Source organism: Gymnoscopelus braueri, assembly GCF_963280865.1.
Source record: "Gymnoscopelus braueri genome assembly, chromosome: 23".
Taxonomy (NCBI): domain Eukaryota; kingdom Metazoa; phylum Chordata; class Actinopteri; order Myctophiformes; family Myctophidae; genus Gymnoscopelus; species Gymnoscopelus braueri.
Window position 1 is genome coordinate 24,713,181 of NC_137625.1, and position 17,652 is coordinate 24,730,832.

Genomic DNA, 17,652 nt, shown 5'->3' on the forward strand with positions numbered 1-17,652 from the left:
ATGTCAAATCCATTGAGCAGCCAAGCAAACAGGGAATAGAGAAGATTGTTTTTAAAAAAAATAATAATAAACCAAACAAAAGTTATGTGTGATAACCGGGATGTGACATTACGTGACCTGGTCAATCAGAACATCCCTTCAATTAAGTTCCCGTTTCTCTCGCAAAAACCTGGCAACGCCGGCCACAGTTTCCACCCGGACGGAATTGGAGATGGCACACGGTGGGGAAGGAAGGAAGGAAGCGCTGTAGCGAGATGGCGGTCGACACATAAGGGCCGAATAGATCTATCTCCGGGCTAAAACAACCAAACATCACGCAACGTTACCGCCGTTCTAGCTCGCTGCCACCACCTCAATATTTATCCTCGTAACGTCGAAAACACAAGCCATCGCGCCATGGAGGGAGGTAAACCCACGCTGGCCCTCGTTTACCAGGCGGTGCAGGCTCTTTATCACGACCCGGACCCCGCCGGTAAGGAGCGAGCCTCCGTGTGGCTCGGAGAACTACAGAGATCGGTAAGAAAACGGGGAAGACGACGGGGGAGGGCGTTGAAATTTGGGCCCTTAGTCGGTGCTCATACTCCTTGGGAATCCCAACCTGACGTTTAAAAACGCCCGAACCGGGTGTATTATGTCGTTTTGAGCACCGTTGAATACGACGGGAATGACGTCCACACGGGGGGAAAAAGGGGGTTCATACGTATTACCGTGCGTGTTGTAGCCCAGGAGGGCGACGAATGAATGAATCAAAACAGAGGAAGCTAGGATTACAGTTACTTCACTGTTAGCATTACATTTTCGTGCTACATCAGCTGATGATAGCCATTTGCTATTATATTAGCAGGGATAGCTACACGCGGAAGGGAAGCGTTCCAATTCATTATTTATGCAGCGTTTTTTTTTTTGTAAGCAAGGCCAATGTTGAAATGCTCTCTGCTGCAAACATGAGGTGGATTTGCGTGTTGCAGGCAAGGGGGCTCAGGGGATTTCAGCCAGGGGCCTCACAACTACAGCTAGTAGCCCCGGTTAGCTTGGGTTAATTTAACTCGGGGTACAAATGTGGGTCCATTTTGGTTACATTTTGTACCATCTCAAGAGTTATGAATGGCTAAATCAACCCCGGGGATGTTACTGTCACTGCGATTCTCCCGTTCAAAGTTACAGGTTCAGTCACTTGACTTGTTGACCGATTTAACTTGGAAGAAAGGCATGTTTATTTGAGTGCCAACCCACCCCCCCCTCCTCCTCTCCCCATGGTTGTTGGTTTCCTCTTTTCACCACAACAGATAGGTTCAACTTGCTCAGCACATTCTAAATGTAGGATCATTGATAAGCTGCACTGCAGCTGTTGCACTGCCAAACATGCCTGTTCAAAAGCATGTGGAGAACAATTACACTGCTCAATTCAGTTGGCCATGACATAATATGATAGTGAGTTTACATTCTTCAGTTGTTTAGTGACATAGACAGTGCATATACCTTGTGTTTTGCTTTTGTTTTTGGGGCTTTAGCGGGCTAATTTAAGAGAGCATTGTATTTGGTTTGTGAATACTGGCAGAATATGGATACTACTAATTAAAAAAAAAAAAGAATTCTCAGACACATTATTAACCCCTGTAACAGATGTACTGTAAAAGGTTGAGGTGCAAGACATTATATGAATATTCTGAAAGGGATGCAGTGGAATATAGGTATTATCCACACAACAGACACGATCTGGTGGAGTGAATGTGTGCCCCAAACCAGGGGTTTTGTTTTACCACCTGGTCACTTAAATTACAATTTGTGGCCGCGGGACACGTTTTGGATTTCTGACTGCATGCTACGTTCACTTGGACAACAGTGTAACAAGTCTGTGTTCACCGCCTCAACCCTGTTTTGTGTGTGTGTGTGTGCCTGCTGTGGTGTTCGTTTTGCAGATGTATGCATGGGAGATATCAGACCAGCTCCTCCAGGTGAAGCAGGATGTGGAGTCCTGCTACTTTGCCGCACAGACAATGAAGGTCAAGATCCAGACATCGTTCTATGAACTCCCACCGGAGACCCACATCGCCCTACGGGATTCACTTCTATCCCATATACAGAACCTCAAAGACCTCTCGCCCATCATTGTCACACAGGTAACACCGCCAGCCACCTCCCCTTCACTTGCGTAGTTAATTTTGTAGCCGTCACGCCTGCAGTGAAGACATCGTCCCTTCGCTTCTCCGTGAAGGCGCTGTCCCTCAATCACTTTTCTCTGAGGCGCTGCCTCTCCCACTTGCAAATGGTGTTTTGTGTATAAATTAGTGTTTTTGTCATACTTAATACCCCCTTATAAAACGGAGAACTGTCAAGCAGCATTGTTTTGTCTTTCATGCAAAAATCCCCCGGGCCCCTGTCTCTTTTATCCTGGAATGTAGCACCATCCATCTGAATGGCCTAGTTTCTTGTCAGAGAATTTACCACAACAGAACGGAAACTATCAGTAGTTTGTTTTGTTTACAAATGTGAAAAAGAGACCCAATGAATTACTTACAAATAAGTGAACATGAAATGATATACAGCTTGTATCTGTGTTTTGAATAAAATCGAAAATGAGTAATTGTTATGCATCACATTTATTAGCTAATTGAGTTTAGATTTTCATACATCTCTTCCATTTCCTGTTTCACATCTGTCATGTCTAACCTGTCTGTCTCCATCTGTCCCTCTGTTTCTCTCTCAGCTGGCTCTTGCCATTGCAGACCTCGCCCTTCAGATGGCTTCGTGGAAAGGATGCGTTCACACCCTCATTGAAAAGTAAGACCTCCTCTACATGTTCCTTCATATCACTGCTCAAGCAGACAGAATAATAAACAACTGTAGTTGAAAGTATGGGTTTGTGCCAACCCAAATATTGTTGGCACGGGATGTTTTTAATCTAGTGCAGACGGTCACTATCATCGCAGGATGAGTTTGGATCAAAAACTACATTCAATAACTTGAAAATATTTTGATTGGAACCGAATGAATCCAAAGGATCAACTTATTGTCTAGTTTCCAACCGTTACTCAAGACAAACTAACCTCAGTCATTTAACTCACAGCTGGGTAGCCAGACAGACTCTCATCTCATGAGGTTCATGTCTCCGAAGCAGTGTTTCTAGGAATTGAAATGTCTATTCATGTACCACAACAATAATTTCTCTGCCCACGTCACCCCACCAGGTACAACAACGACATCAGCTCCATGACGTTTCTGATAGAGATCTTGACAGTGCTGCCCGAGGAGGTCCACAGCCGCTCGTTACGCATCGGAGCCAATCGCAGGACGGAGATCATAGAGGACCTGGCCTTCTATTCTGCAACTGTAGTCACACTACTGGTGAGAGCTCACCGACCCCCCTTTTCTTATCATTGGTTTCATCCTATATTGACCATATTCACAGTTCACACTGCCATTTTGTTGTTACATCATCATACTCAAATGGATGGCAGTGTTGATTTTGACAGCAAATTTTGATTCAGTTTTAGTCAGTCTTTTGAATAAAATTCCATTTAGTTTTAGTCATCTGAAATGTTTTAGTTTTTGTCTAGTTTTAGTCGACTAAATATCATAAGATTATAGTCGACTAAATCTACAGTTGATTTAGTCGACTAAAATGTATTTTGGTGGTGCCTTGATGGCGTCGTAATGCCTGATTTTACACTTGGTTGCATGCTGAAAATAGCTGATCTACAAGCTCACAACGCATCGTGCTGCGACGCGTTGTGAGCTTGTAGATCGGCTATTTTCAGAGGGCAACACCCTGCCACAACAAAACATAAAATGACTTGCCTTTTAGTTCTACTGGATCTCTTCTCCGCTAGTGCCTCACTAACATTTTAGTCTAGTTTTTATTTGTTGACGAAATTGTCAATATATTTAGTCATAGTTTTAGTCATCGTAGCTTAGTTATTATTTTGTTTTTATTTAGTTTTCGTCAGTGAAAAAAGGTAGTCGACGAACATTTTTCGCCATAGTTTTAGTTGACGAAAACACCACTGATGGATGGGGAACCCCACCCCAACAGGATGGAATAAATGTCTATGGCTAGTATTGGGTACCGAGAACCGGTGCCATACTAGAATACCCAGATCCTATTAAAGTGGAGAATTCAATGGTTCATAAATTATGGTGTGGTGTGCTAATTGGTCTGTCAGTTAGTCTTTTTGTTTGTCCGAGGCTAATTTCACGAACTGCTGGACCAATCAGTGCCAGATTTCGTGTGCATTCTGCCATTAGGCCAAGGACGTACCTCCACATGTTATTTTCACATTGTCATCGTCTACGACTGACATCAAGACCCCATGGAAGACGTGATGCATTTATTAGACCCCATCTTGTTTCCTACCTTTTTTCACTTCCGTCCTGAAGTAAGAGCTTTCACAGCTGTCCCTGTGTCTCTCATTAGTCACTGTAATTCCCCCCGGGCTTTGGCTTGCTTCATTATCACAAGCCAGGGATAAAATGAATCGCTTTGTACTATAGTGCTTTCCTATTGGGACTGTTTAACAATGAATTAATTAAATGACAGTAAAGAGGAACATGAAGTTCAGTGTGAAATAAACAAAAACACGAAGAGCTGGATTAAAATGCAAGATTGTATAAAAATTAGGCCCGTAACGATACAGTAACTGCATCGATGCATCGTTTTGAATTTTCAACGATCTACTATATCGATATGCAAACAGCTAAATATCGTATCGTTTGACTTTGTATCGTATCGAATCGTTCTGCAATGCAAATAATCAATTATATCAAACTAAGTACTTTTAAGAAGAAAAAAAGAGAAAGAGGGGTTTATATCCAGTATCCAGGTATTTATTTTTCACACAGAATTTTTGGGTAAATAAATAGTTACTATATCGATTTTAAGTCATTGAATCGAATCGTATCGTTCTAAATTAACCTGTCCTGTATCGTTCATGTATCGTATCGACTAAATCACTGAATCGAAACATATCGTATCGTTCTAAATTAACCTGTATCGTTCATGTATCGTATCGACAACCAAGTATCGTGATACGTATCGAATCGTTGTTAAAATGTATCGTTACACCCCTAATAAAAATCATGCTTTATTTAAGATGGTTCAGTGTAGAGAGACAGAAAACCAAAGGCAGAGAGAGAGGAGGTGATATACGAGATGATACAGGGATCGGAATTGAACCTGGGTCCTTACACTCCACTCCAGTGTTGATTTTGACAGCAAATTTTGATTTAGTTTTTGTCATATTTTAGACATCTGAATTTTAGTTTGTCTATTTTTAGTCGACTAAGTATCATAAGATTTTAATCGACTAAATCTACAGTTGACGACTAAAATGTATTTTGGCGGTGCCTTGATCGCGTCGTAATGTCTGATTTTACACTTGGTTGCAGCTGAAAATAGCCGATCTACAAGCTCACAACGCGTCGCAGCGCAACGCGTTGTGAACTTGTAGATCGGCTATTTTCAGAGCGCAACACCCGAGCGCAGCCAAGCATAAAATGACTTGTCTTTTAGTTCTACTGGATCTCTTCTCCATTCTTCCCTCACTAACATTTTAGTCTAGTTTTTATTTGTTGACCAAATTGTCAGTATATTTAGTCTTAGTTTTAGTCATCATAGCTTAGTTTTTATTTAGTTTTTATTTAGTTCTTATTAAGTTTTCGTCAGTGAACAAAGGTAGTCGACGAACATTTTTTGTCGACTACCTTTTATTTTTTTGTCGACAAAATCTATACTGTTACACTCATAAGGAGCACTATATATATATCTATATATATTGCTGGTCTGTGCACTAACTGGCTGAACCACCAGGAACCCCACCCCCATGTTGTTGCTTAATCGTGGTACTGATGATACTTTGAATATCTGTGTGTGTTTGTGTATGTGTTCCTCCAGACGTCGTGTGTAGAGAAGGCAGGAAACGATGAGAAGATGCTGATCAAGGTATTCCGCTGCCTGGGCAGCTGGTTCAACCTGGGGGTTCTGGACAGCAACTTCATGGCCAGCAATCAGGTCCTTATGGTCCTCTTCCAAGTGCTGGTCAGTCTCATACTTTTCTTAACCACTTTCAACATGGCGTCGGTCTATATTTTGGGCATGTCATATAGGCAAATATCTTTTTAGCTGGAGTTGGATGTAAATGTACTTATAAATAGATTTGGGTATATAACAGCAGAGTCCTTGGCTTGAAAAACGTCTTGCAATGTGAAATAATAAGTTATGTGATCAGTGATTATGTGCAGTGTCATAAAGTCAGAGTACGTTTTTGCCCTTTTGATCCTGTATATCTCAGAGTCTTCTGTCCAAGTCATTAGCGAGGCCCCGGTGTTTTGACGTTGCGTTCTTCCTTGTTTCCATGTTCTTTGTCAGCAGAGGGATGAGACCTCCACCAACCTTCACGAGGCAGCATCAGACTGCGTGTGCTCGGCCCTCTATGCCATTGAGAACGTGGATACTAACGTGACTCTGGCCCTGCAGCTCTTCCAGGGTGTCCTCACACTGGAGACGGCCTACCACATGGCTGTTGCACGGGAGGACCTTGACAAGTAAGAACACACATTACACACATGAACACACACTGGATTTTCACTGAGAAGCTCCCAATGTCCAGGTGCCACGCATGTCCCATTTTAGCTAAAGGGGCACGAACTTTGCCCCCGCTCCACCCAGATGTCCCATTTCAAGCTGAACACATGTTTGTCTTAAGCCTCAAGTATTTCACTGCCTTAGAATATGTTCTCACAAACTGTCTTTTTATGAAGAAAAAACGCGATTGACTGAAACAGACTTCAGTATAACTATATGAACTATATGAAAAAGTTTTAAACTAGTAGGTGTAGATTTGTCTAATGGGTTTAATATACGGTTTTGCAGGACACTCTGAACGGCGTACTGTCACCTGATGCTGATTCTCAATGTTTACTCTTTCTTCTTGACTTTCAGAGTGCTGAATTACTGCAGGATTTTCACAGAGCTGTGTGAGACGTTTCTAGAGATCACAGTGAGGAGTCCAGGCCAGGGCATGGGAGACCTGCGGACGTTAGAGTTGTTGCTCATCTGCGCAGGTCACCCCCAGTATGAGGTACGTGCATCACACTCCACACACACACACACTCTCTTTTAACGCATACAGTTGCTGGAGAGGCTTTGCATGTGTTGCGTTTTGTTCTCCACACACCAGGTTCAGTACTATAACTTTGTTCTCATCTTGTTCCAGGTTGTCGAGATCTCGTTTAACTTCTGGTATCGTCTGGGAGAGCACTTGTACAAAACCAATGATCCAGCTCTCCACAGTATCTTCAGACCGTACATACAGAGACTGTTGCACGGCTTGGCCCGACATTGTCAACTGGACCCCGACCATGTAAGGACCAACCTCTGCTTCTCGATAACCTAGGGCTGTCCCCAACTCAGAATGTTGGTGGTCGAATCGGCTTTGGCAGTTCAATTCCACAATTTGTATTATATATATATATAAAAGGTCTGTCTGACTTTCTGGCAAAATAGTATGTTGTTTATTTCAGTGCTGACGTGGACCGCAGTAACATGGTCAAGTGCAACTGAGTCATATTAATATTTTTTGAGTATTTAAAATCAATAAATCTGTTAAGACCACTGCATGTGACATAGGGCTGGGTGCTAAAACAATCTCGATAGTGAAAAATTAAAGACTGTGGACATTAATACTTGATATGTATAGATCTAACAGCAGCAATAAAATGAACAGTGTCACTATGCACTGTTTACATTACCAGCAGAGAGGAAAGTGGATGCAGCAGTGATTGAGAAAAGTGTAACAGAAGTGAACTTGCATTATCCTCTAAATATTTTTTTTTTGTATCTTCACTGTAGAATACTCAAATGTGACCCGTAAGAGTTAATTTGTTGTACGGGTCCATTTGGTTTTCATTTGTATACTTACTGTTACTTACTGACCCAGGTTCTGTTTGGTTATGGACCCGTTAAGGTCGAGCACACGCTTGGTTCCTAACTCTCAATCATTTGTCTGCGGACCCCCTGGTTTAATGAACCCTCTGGTTTCTTCATATTCTTAAAACTGGCAGAATTGTCCAATTATCATATTGTGATAAATATCAATATAATCAATATGGAAAAAAATATTGTGATCATATATTTCGCCATGTCACCCAGCTCTAATGCATTAAATTGGCGACAATCCATTTGACCATGTGCAGATTTATTTATGGAGTAGTTATTTGCTGCTACGCTACCGTAGCTGGAGTCGACAGGAGATCAAATAACTCACCGCTACAGAGGTTGAAAGAGAATGCACTTCCACTATGTATATTGTGTGCATCCCAACCGCATGGTTTTCATATATTGTAAAAATTGCATTTGCCAAAAACATCAACTATCAAGGGGAAGCCCTACGATAATCCTTGTAAAATTGTGCTTGAAAATGTTGGCGTCTGGGACGACTCACAGACTGGGTAGGAACGCTTTTCTGAACCACTCAGACTTAATGAGCATCAGTGTCTGACTCGAGAAACGATTTGGCTCCCGAGTTTTTTTTCCCAGATTTAAAAACTTTATCTGCAGTGATAGTAAGTACCGGTATACTCCCCAGTATTCTTTGTAAAGGCGCATTTGTCATTTGTTGTCTTGTTCTACTGACAGGAGGGAATCCCTGAAGACACGGATGACTTTGGGGAGTTTCGGATGAGGGTGTCTGATCTCGTCAAGGATGTGATTTTCCTTGTGGGTTCCATGGAATGTTTTTCCCAGGTAGCGTTCTGAAATGTTTCGTAATTGTCAGAGTCAATTCTTTAGCATTTCATACATGATGTCTTACAGCCTGTATTCTCACACGTGCCTTTTTACTCTTTACTCTCCTCAGCTTTATTCTACTTTAAAAGACGGTAATCCGCCTTGGGAAGTGACCGAAGCCGTTCTCTTCATCATGGCCGCCATCGCTAAAAGCGTTGACCCGTGAGAGCTTCATTCCTTTCGGTGTACATAAATACCAACAATGTCCTCCTTGTTTTATCTTTGCATGTAACATCTAAACCCATTCCCTTCCCGGCAGTGAGAACAACCCTACCCTGACAGAGGTTTTGCAGCAGGTTGTGCAACTTCCAGAGACAGTCCACATCGCCGTGCGTTACACCAGCATCGAACTTGTGGGGGAGATGAGTGAGGTTGTGGATAGAAACCCCCGCTTCCTAGGTATGGTCTAGATTCACCTCTGTTGCGCCATGGATCAATCAATGTGATCCTTAAATTGATTTGTATGTTGCGCCTGAATTTGTTTTACACAAAGTGACTGTACCGTGCCTCTCCATCCTACCGTCCTACCGCAGACCCTGTGTTGAACTACCTGATGAAGGGGCTGAGGGAGAAGCCTCTGGCATCGGTGGCAGCCAAGGCCATCCACAACATCTGCTCGGTGTGCAGAGACCACATGGCTCAGCATTTCCAAGGCCTGCTGGACATTGCCCGTGCCCTCGACACCTTCGCCCTCTCCACAGAAGCCGCTGTTGGTCTGCTCAAAGGTGACCAGGCTCGATCTGTGTTCTTCTTATCCTGTTGTATTCTCCATCACCGTCTAGTGTTTCATGTAGTTCTGTAGACTGATTCTTTGTCAGTCAGTGGTTGCTCTTTAGTCTCAGGTTAGCTTTATGCATTTATTGTAACACTGCTTTACTGTAATGAGTTCTTGCCGGATCTTCCGCAGGTACAGCACTTGTCCTAGCCCGTCTACCCCTGGAGAAGATTTCGGAGTGTCTGAGTGACCTGTGTGCGGTGCAGGTCTTGGCCCTCAAAAAGGTAAGTGAAGATTAACTAGAACAGAGAGGTGTGTTCTTGAATCTATACTTTACCATGCAACTAAAAGTCAAGTGGAAGTGGATGATATGCTCGATTTGAAAATCTCACTGTTTCAGTATGTTCATGGGACCAGTTTCTCAACAAAAGAGGGAGTAGTGCAGCCTACAATAATGATAGGTAGATTTAGAGGTCTGGCCCTGAACCAGTTGGGAGCTTATCTATGTTCCCTGGGTTCTATGTTCCCTACTTACCTAACCCTAAGGTAAATGGGGAACATAGGACCCGGGGAACATAGGGATGACCCCAGAGAGCATACTATTGGTAAAGTAGATTAGAGCATTTGGCTGGTTGAATGGCCTTTAGAGCTTCTGGTCCCATTGAATTCAATTATATCTGCAAAGTTTTTTGTTTAATAACACTACTTATAATCCAAATGTAATGTTGATTTAATTTAGTCTTATTATTTAATAACTGCTATTGTTAAAGCAAAAATAATGAAACGATGGGATGTGAGAAACTGATGTGTTATGATTTACTGTGTCTCCCCCACAGCTTCTCACTCAGGACTCTTGTAATGGAAAAACCGGTGACCCCACAGTGTGGCTAGACAGACTAGCAGTCATCTTTCGGTAAGGGCTGCACCGGTGGATTCGGGCATGAACGCATGTAAACATTTTTGTAAACACGCGTTTTGCTTTAGTTTTGATCACTGACACAATTGTTTTCTCCCTTCTAGACACACAAACCCGATTGTAGAGAACGGACAGTCACACCCCTGTCAGAAAGTCATCCAAGAGGTTGGTTTTCTGTGATTTTGAGTCTTTACAGCGAAAGAATCCAACGGCTGTCAATCTCCTAATCTCTTGTGAACAATGTCATGGTCCTGTAGATCTGGCCTGTCCTGTCAGAGACCCTGAACACACACCAGGCTGACAACCGCATCGTGGAGCGCTGTTGTCGCTGTCTCAGATTCGCTGTACGCTGCGTTGGCAAGGGATCTGCCTCACTACTACAGCCACTCGTCACACAGGTGAGTTGAACACGTTTTTGTGTATTTGAGCAACCCGATCTCACACGACTTGGTATACATTGCACGGAGTGGTCATTCCGTGCATAGACAACTGGAAAACCAGAAAATCCGTGCATAGCCAACCATTTCGGAGGTGCGCAGTCTCAAGGGAACTGGAGACGTTCCCTTGAGCCTACTCGGCGCCGTTTGAGTTACGTACCGATAAGCACAGAATCGTACATTTTGTTGTGGGGACTGCTCTGCTTCCTGGTTTTTCCGGGTTGCAACTGGTTACGTACATATGCACGGATTTTCAGGGTTTCTAGGCGACTATGCACGGAATGACGTGCACTGGATCCGTGCAATGTATACTAAATTCTGTGATCAGGCTGATTTGAGTTGCATGGTTATAGTCTGTTGATCATGAATAATATTTGCGTTGATCATAAGTCATGTTTGTTTCTTTGTGCGTTCCCCAGATGGTCAGCGTGTACCAAGTGTATCCCCACTCCTGTTTCCTTTACTTGGGAAGCATCCTCGTAGATGAGTATGGTATGGAGGATGGCTGCAGACAAGGACTACTTGACATGTTACAGGTAACACATGCACATGTACAGTATAGTACCATTGCAGTGGTTGTGTGTCCTGCTCGTCTTTTAATAAGGAATGTGTTCCTTCTCTCCTCCAATAGGCTCTCTGTATGCCCACCTTCGTGCTGTTGGAGCAGCCCAATGGTCTGCGCAACCACCCTGACACAGTGGACGATCTGTTCAGACTTGCCACCCGGTATGACCTGTCACTGCCAGTAGTGTAATGGGATTTGTTTTACTGGGGGGATGCTTTTTTATGACGTCACGTGCACGCGACATGCTCTGACCAGCATTATGACATTTTCATTTTACATGTCCATAAGTAGTTTTAGTTAGAAATGTGCTATTTTTTGTTTAGTTTTTGTTGTAACATTTTCAAGGAATGCTTTGATTTATAGAGAAAGAAAGGTAGGATATTAGAATGCATAGGCTATGCAATCAATAGAGGTGATGGTGGAAAAACAAAAACAAAGATGATTTCATATGCAATTCTAGTTATTTTGAATGTGTGTCAGTACGACGCTGATCAGATTAGGCTATTCTGACTATCATGGCTTCTGAAACGCGTTTGAGCTTTCCCAAAAAAGTCTTAAACTCACTTTTCAGCAGTATTTTGTCGTTGAAGCTACCTGTCTATGTTCAGTTGTAATTATTCCAATGAACACACAGACAACAAAGACACACTGGCACCAACGCTCAACTGAATGGAGAGACCAGACGTGTGACCAGAGTGTGACCAGAGGTTGGGTTGCGCATCTAATGGGGTGTAAAGTGCCTACTGCGGGGCTATTGTTTTCCTACCCTACCAACAACTAATCTGCGTGCTAGGCTACAACAGCGGTATTGGGTACTACAGTAGTAGCAGTGTGTGATAGTATGGGTACGCATGCTCGCAGCCACGCAAGTGCACACTGGTGCATGTGCGATTGCGCGTGGTCCTGCAAAAAAGAAAACTGGCGGAACGGCGTGGTGTTGCGTGAAGTGACCAGTGCACCCCTGGTCACTGCATGTCGCATCACGACTGATGGGTTCAATTGTCCCCTGTGAATGGGTAACTCTCACTGACAATGAATGAGATGTTGGTAGAACATGGAGTTGTATTTGTACATGGCGGGCGTGATATAACTATAGATATTGTCGATCGTCTTAATCGATTTTATGTTGCTTCAGTGAGCGAGAAACCGGAAGTAGCAATTCCATTCACTCACTGCATGAAGAAAAAAAACAGTCTCAAAACCACACTTTTAGCACATGTGCTAAACAATGGATTCTGCCATAAATACCATTATGTGGATCACTTATCTATTTTATAGTTTTCACAGGGGCCCCCCATGGCAGTGTTTTGTCTCCTATACTGTACCAATGAGTGGTGAACCTTCTTCCCAGAGCATTTTTGCCCTGGGAGCATGCAGATGACACAGCCTTGGTGGGGTTTCTTAAGCCTGACAACTGATCCTTAGGTGTTTTTAAGTGGTGCTCTGACAATTATCTTGAGGGTAACGTGAAAAAAACAAAAACAAAGGAAATGGTCATTTTAGACTTGGTAGAAAACAAGTTCCAAACCCATGACAAACCCATTGAAATGTTTTTAATTTAGAGGAACTTAGGGATAGAGGTTGATAACAAGCTGGAGTTCAATGAATGTGTCCCTGTGAAGGGAAAAAGAAACTGAAGCAGCGAATGTTCTTTTTTTAAAATGTTGATCAATATGTCTTGCAACTGTTTCGCAAGGCTATACTACAAGCATCCTGTCCGTTGGCCTGATTTGTGTGTTTTGGCAGTATGCGGTATGCAGACAGGTTGCAGCGCATTATCAGGATGGCGAGTAGGGTCATTGAGTGTGACCAGATGTCAGCCGCACAGCTGTGCAAAGACCTTATTCTGTATAAGGCTGAGTGCATGTGACCCTACTCACCCTCTAGTACACAATGGACTGCAACTAATAGCCATCAGGGCACAGGAACGATTCTGCAAAAGAAAGTATGAACAGCCAGTTTGGCAAGTATTTTGTTCCTTTTGGACTGTTAAATGAGAGGAACAGCACTAAATGTAGGATTTGATGGTATTGTGATCAGGGCCATTTATGTGCGTCTTATACTCTCTCTCCACACACACACACACACACGCACACACTAGTAGATATGCTTATGATATGTGTTTCTCAAGGGCTATGTCACTGGAGTGTTGTCTGTTTTTACATGGTGTTTAGGGTGCTGGGAAGTGCTCTGTGTTTGTGATTGTTCTGTCTTGTGTACTTGTGGTGCCATGACCACCTGAATTTCCCTAATGGGATAATAAGTTTAATGCCTTGACCACATCATGTGGGTGGTTGAAAAGTAGATTTCTGCCAGGGTATGGGCGTGGCCACTACTGGACACACTCACTGAACGAATAACTCATAAAATGTAATGAACCAGAATCAGCTTTTATCAGAATCCTTAAAGCGTTGCATATTTAGTTGTTCTATATGGATCCGCAACATCTAATGTCTCCCACCCCCTATCTATCCAGGTTTGTCCAGCGTAGTCCGGTCACCCTGCTCAGTAGTAGCATCATTGTTCACATCATCCAGTGTGCCATCGCCGCCACCACACTGGATCACCGGGACGCCAACTGTAGCGTCATGAAGTTCGTCCGAGACCTCATCCACACAGGAGTCAGCAATGATGTGAGTGACCTTGTGACAAGTGGCAAAAGCTCTTGTCAGGCATGCAATGTCTAATGTTGATGGTAAGAACAGTGGTTTGAGGCGATCGGTCACAATTATTATTGGAGTAGTAAATGCAGACCTGCTTAACCACTTTCAACCTGGCCTCCTTATTTTGGGTCATTATAGGCAAAACTTTTCAGGAATGTTGAAAAAGGCCAATCTACAAGCTGCTCGCAAAGCACTGCATTGCGATGTGTTGTGAGCTCAGCTTACAAGGTTCAATCCAGTGAATTTACATTTCTGTGCTCTAACATACAGATTTACTATGATCTGTACGTATCCAGTATAATATGTATATACATGTGTGTATTGTTTTTTTCTTCTGCTGCAGCATGAGGATGACTTTGAGGTGCGGAAGCAGTTGATTGGCCAGGCCATGGAGCAGCATGGACAGCAGCTGGTGACCCAGCTCATGCACACATGTTGTTTCTGCCTGCCTCCATACACACTTCCAGATGTGGCTGAGGTACTCTGGGAGATCATGGTGTTTGATAGGCCGGTGAGTAAATGCACGCGCAATGTCTTACCACTAGATGGCAGTTTCTCAGCTTCAGTGGGGATGGCTGTTGACCTGCTGTGCAAAAGTTGACAGTGGTGAATATCTTGTGTTGTTTTAGACGTTCTGCCGCTGGCTGGAGAACGCGTTGAAGGGGCTTCCCAAGGAGATCTCGGGTGGCGCAGTGACCGTCACGCACAAACAGCTCACAGACTTCCACAAGCAAGTCACTAGGTGAGCAATAACGTTGTCACATCAGTCAAAACTGTTCCCTCTTCCTCTGCTGTACTGTAGAAATGGAAACGCTTGCTGATGATGCAGATTCTGCACGTCTTGCTTAGTTAAGATTAGGAGAGCATTCCCAAGGGCAACCCTCTACCCTGGATATATATGCAGTTCTGTGTCAGATTGTAGCTGTGGAGGGTTAATGCCTGACAGGACCATGCCCAGACAGGCTGCTGTGGAGACGCAAATTCACGCAATGGAACGTTGAAAAACTGGCACAGGAAAACCATGCAGATTCCCTGTGTCTTGTTCAGGCTCGCCCGGGACCTTTTTCTGTTGTAGCCGCCCTCTCAGCAGGGGAAGGCATGATGGGATGAACCTGAGCGTTATGTGTTTCATAAGAACCAGACTTGACTCCTCTCCTAAGACAGTGTAGAACTTATGAACCATAGAAGATCATTGACAGCAAATACCTCTAATCTCTTTTTAACCCATTAAGACTTGGAACGCATCTGTGTACTTTTTTTATTTGAGCTAAAAAGCATTATTTGACACTTTGGCTATTCAAAAATAGCAGATCTACAAGCTCATAGCGCGGCACTCGGCACCGAGTGCCGCGCTACGAGCTTGTAGTTCTGCTATTTTTTTTTAATCGTGAATTTTTTTGCAAATCTTTTAATATAAATATTTTAAAGCAAACATTTTTAACTCAAATCTTTGCTTCTGGGGGTCCCTGGAACAAAATATTTTGAGATGGGGGTCGGCGGCCAAATACATATAATGTGGGGGGTCTTGAGCACCACTGATATAGAAACATACGTTTTTCAGAAAACTGTTGGGATTTAGAAGACATTTGTAGAATCTGCCTGAGGTCTTAATGGGTTAAGAAGTAATTTGTAAAAGCGGTATTTCTTGCATGCATCAATACATTTTCCAACGTTGCTTCCAATCTAACTTTTTTTTCTGTCCTCCTGTTCACCCACTGTTTCCCCAGTGCGGAGGAGTGCAAACAGGTGTGCTGGGCCATCAGAGAGTTCACCAGATTGTTCCGATAGCCACGCCACTCCTTAGAGCTCTGCCAGAATACCAGGTAAAAAGCTTTTCCACAAAATATCAGCCCACACGAGGGCCAGTGGGATGAGATAACCCCATTTTCTTAAAATCACCATAAATAAATAACGATGGGTAACAACTGGCACTGCAAAGTTGTTGACTTGCACATTTCCCCCTCCTCAGGTTAAATCTTTTGTTGGCTAACATTCAGAGGTGACGGCAAAAATACGCTGAGGACTGCAGATGTGAATCTAAAGGGAACTCTTTACTGGAAGATGGCGGGACTTGGCAACATGGAAAAGCCAAAAGGACGCACCACTCTGAAATTGGAGTGACAGGGTGGTAAAGAGACATAAAAAGACTCTGAGAGGTCTGATAATAGGAGGCCCCCCAAAACTCCTCTTTCAGCTCCCTCTTAAGCCCCCCTCTCCCTCACTGTCCCCCCAGCAACAGGTGGCATCCGGGGTAATGGGGTGGGACGAGGGCGTGCCCCAGGGATGGAGGGATGTTCACCGACCTGGAGAGCACCGATGGATTCAGCTCTGTGTCAGCCGGATGTCTTGAAGTTCCATCTTTAAAAAAAAGAACAAGGAAAAAAACAACAAACAAAAGATGTGCCTGGTTGCAAATCATAATGCATCAAAAAAGACTTGTACGTTTTAAGATAAAGGAGAGAAATCAATTTATTTTCGTGGACGTTTCTTTAGGACTTTATCATGGTCTTGCTGTCCGTGCCATATGAAAATGAATAGCAAACCCCAGGATGCTCTTCACAGCATGGCCACCAGTGCCTGTGGAGGCATGTAGTTGGTGGAAGGGTAATGCTTGAAGATTTGGCGTCACCTTTGACCTTTTTAACATGTTGGCTGGAATTTTAGTTATCTTTTGCCAGAAAGCAAGAATCACTCGACTAACTGGTAAAAGAAACATTTTTTTTTCTTTTTTTTTTTTTTGCTCTACCAGTTGATATCACCCATATTTGGGAGAGACACAACATCACTGACGATGTAGCCTTGTATTGAACAATAAAAAACAACAACTGAGAGGAACAAATATGCTCTTGTTATATTTTGCCTTGAGTCTCACCGGTATCTATCTGTCGGTTTGGGACCCAGACTCACTTTTCCTCGTATCTATTCAGTGAAACCAGTTCGACTAGGTGTCCATTGTTGTGATTGCTACAGTAGCAAGTCAAACAACACTTTATCACTCTGTAGCAATAAATGCATGTGAACATTCACACAAGACTCATCCTGGCAGGTGGCTGTATGCATCCTGACCGATCCCTAACTGCACAAGTACCCTCACTCACTCAGTAATCCGAATCCCTCCATTTAATGGGGATCTAGCCTAGATCTAGCCACTTTCTAGCCCTCCTCCAGGGTAAGCTGATGTCATAATCACACTTCTCTTTTGTATCACATTTTGTCATGTTCAGACCCCATTCACAGCATGTTCAAGTCAAACAGGTTCATGTTTGTTTAGCACCTACTTGGGAAGAATGGTTTTCCTTACTGTTCTGGAATCCCCGAAAGAATTGCCAATGTCATCTGATATGCAAAGTTGGGCGCTCTCAGGGGGTGGGAATGTTTTGAAGATGGCCATACATTTTCTTGAATTGAAATTACATTGTGCTTTAGGGGACACACTGTATGTGCATTTCAGTTCATTGTTGATTATCATAATCTATACAAATAACATTTACTATAAAATTGCAGAGAAAATTCCGCTGTTTGTTTTGGCCCTTCTCTGTTCCTACAAATTCCATGATGCATTTTGTGGGCAAGC

General features: G+C 43.3%; 1 protein-coding gene across 2 annotated transcripts; it reads left to right on the forward strand.

Annotated features, from left to right (window-relative positions):
* The first annotated feature begins 219 nt into the window (after window positions 1–219).
* On the forward strand, window positions 220–16,917 carry tnpo3 (transportin 3). Of its 2 annotated transcripts, none has more exons than XM_080421558.1 (23): window positions 220–516; window positions 1,920–2,120; window positions 2,708–2,781; window positions 3,189–3,345; window positions 5,891–6,034; window positions 6,365–6,540; window positions 6,938–7,076; window positions 7,212–7,358; window positions 8,633–8,740; window positions 8,853–8,944; window positions 9,042–9,181; window positions 9,316–9,507; window positions 9,690–9,781; window positions 10,334–10,410; window positions 10,518–10,578; window positions 10,671–10,811; window positions 11,270–11,386; window positions 11,482–11,576; window positions 13,892–14,048; window positions 14,422–14,589; window positions 14,708–14,820; window positions 15,806–15,901; window positions 16,048–16,917. In XM_080421558.1, exons 1-22 carry the CDS (start codon window positions 397–399, stop codon window positions 15,864–15,866), a joined length of 2,772 nt encoding a protein of 923 aa, XP_080277684.1. In that variant the 5' UTR covers window positions 220–396; the 3' UTR covers window positions 15,867–15,901; window positions 16,048–16,917. The 2 variants fall into 2 exon arrangements, with proteins under 2 accessions (XP_080277684.1, XP_080277685.1); XM_080421559.1 differs by having other exon boundaries at window positions 6,368–6,540.
* The last annotated feature ends 735 nt before the right edge of the window (window positions 16,918–17,652 follow it).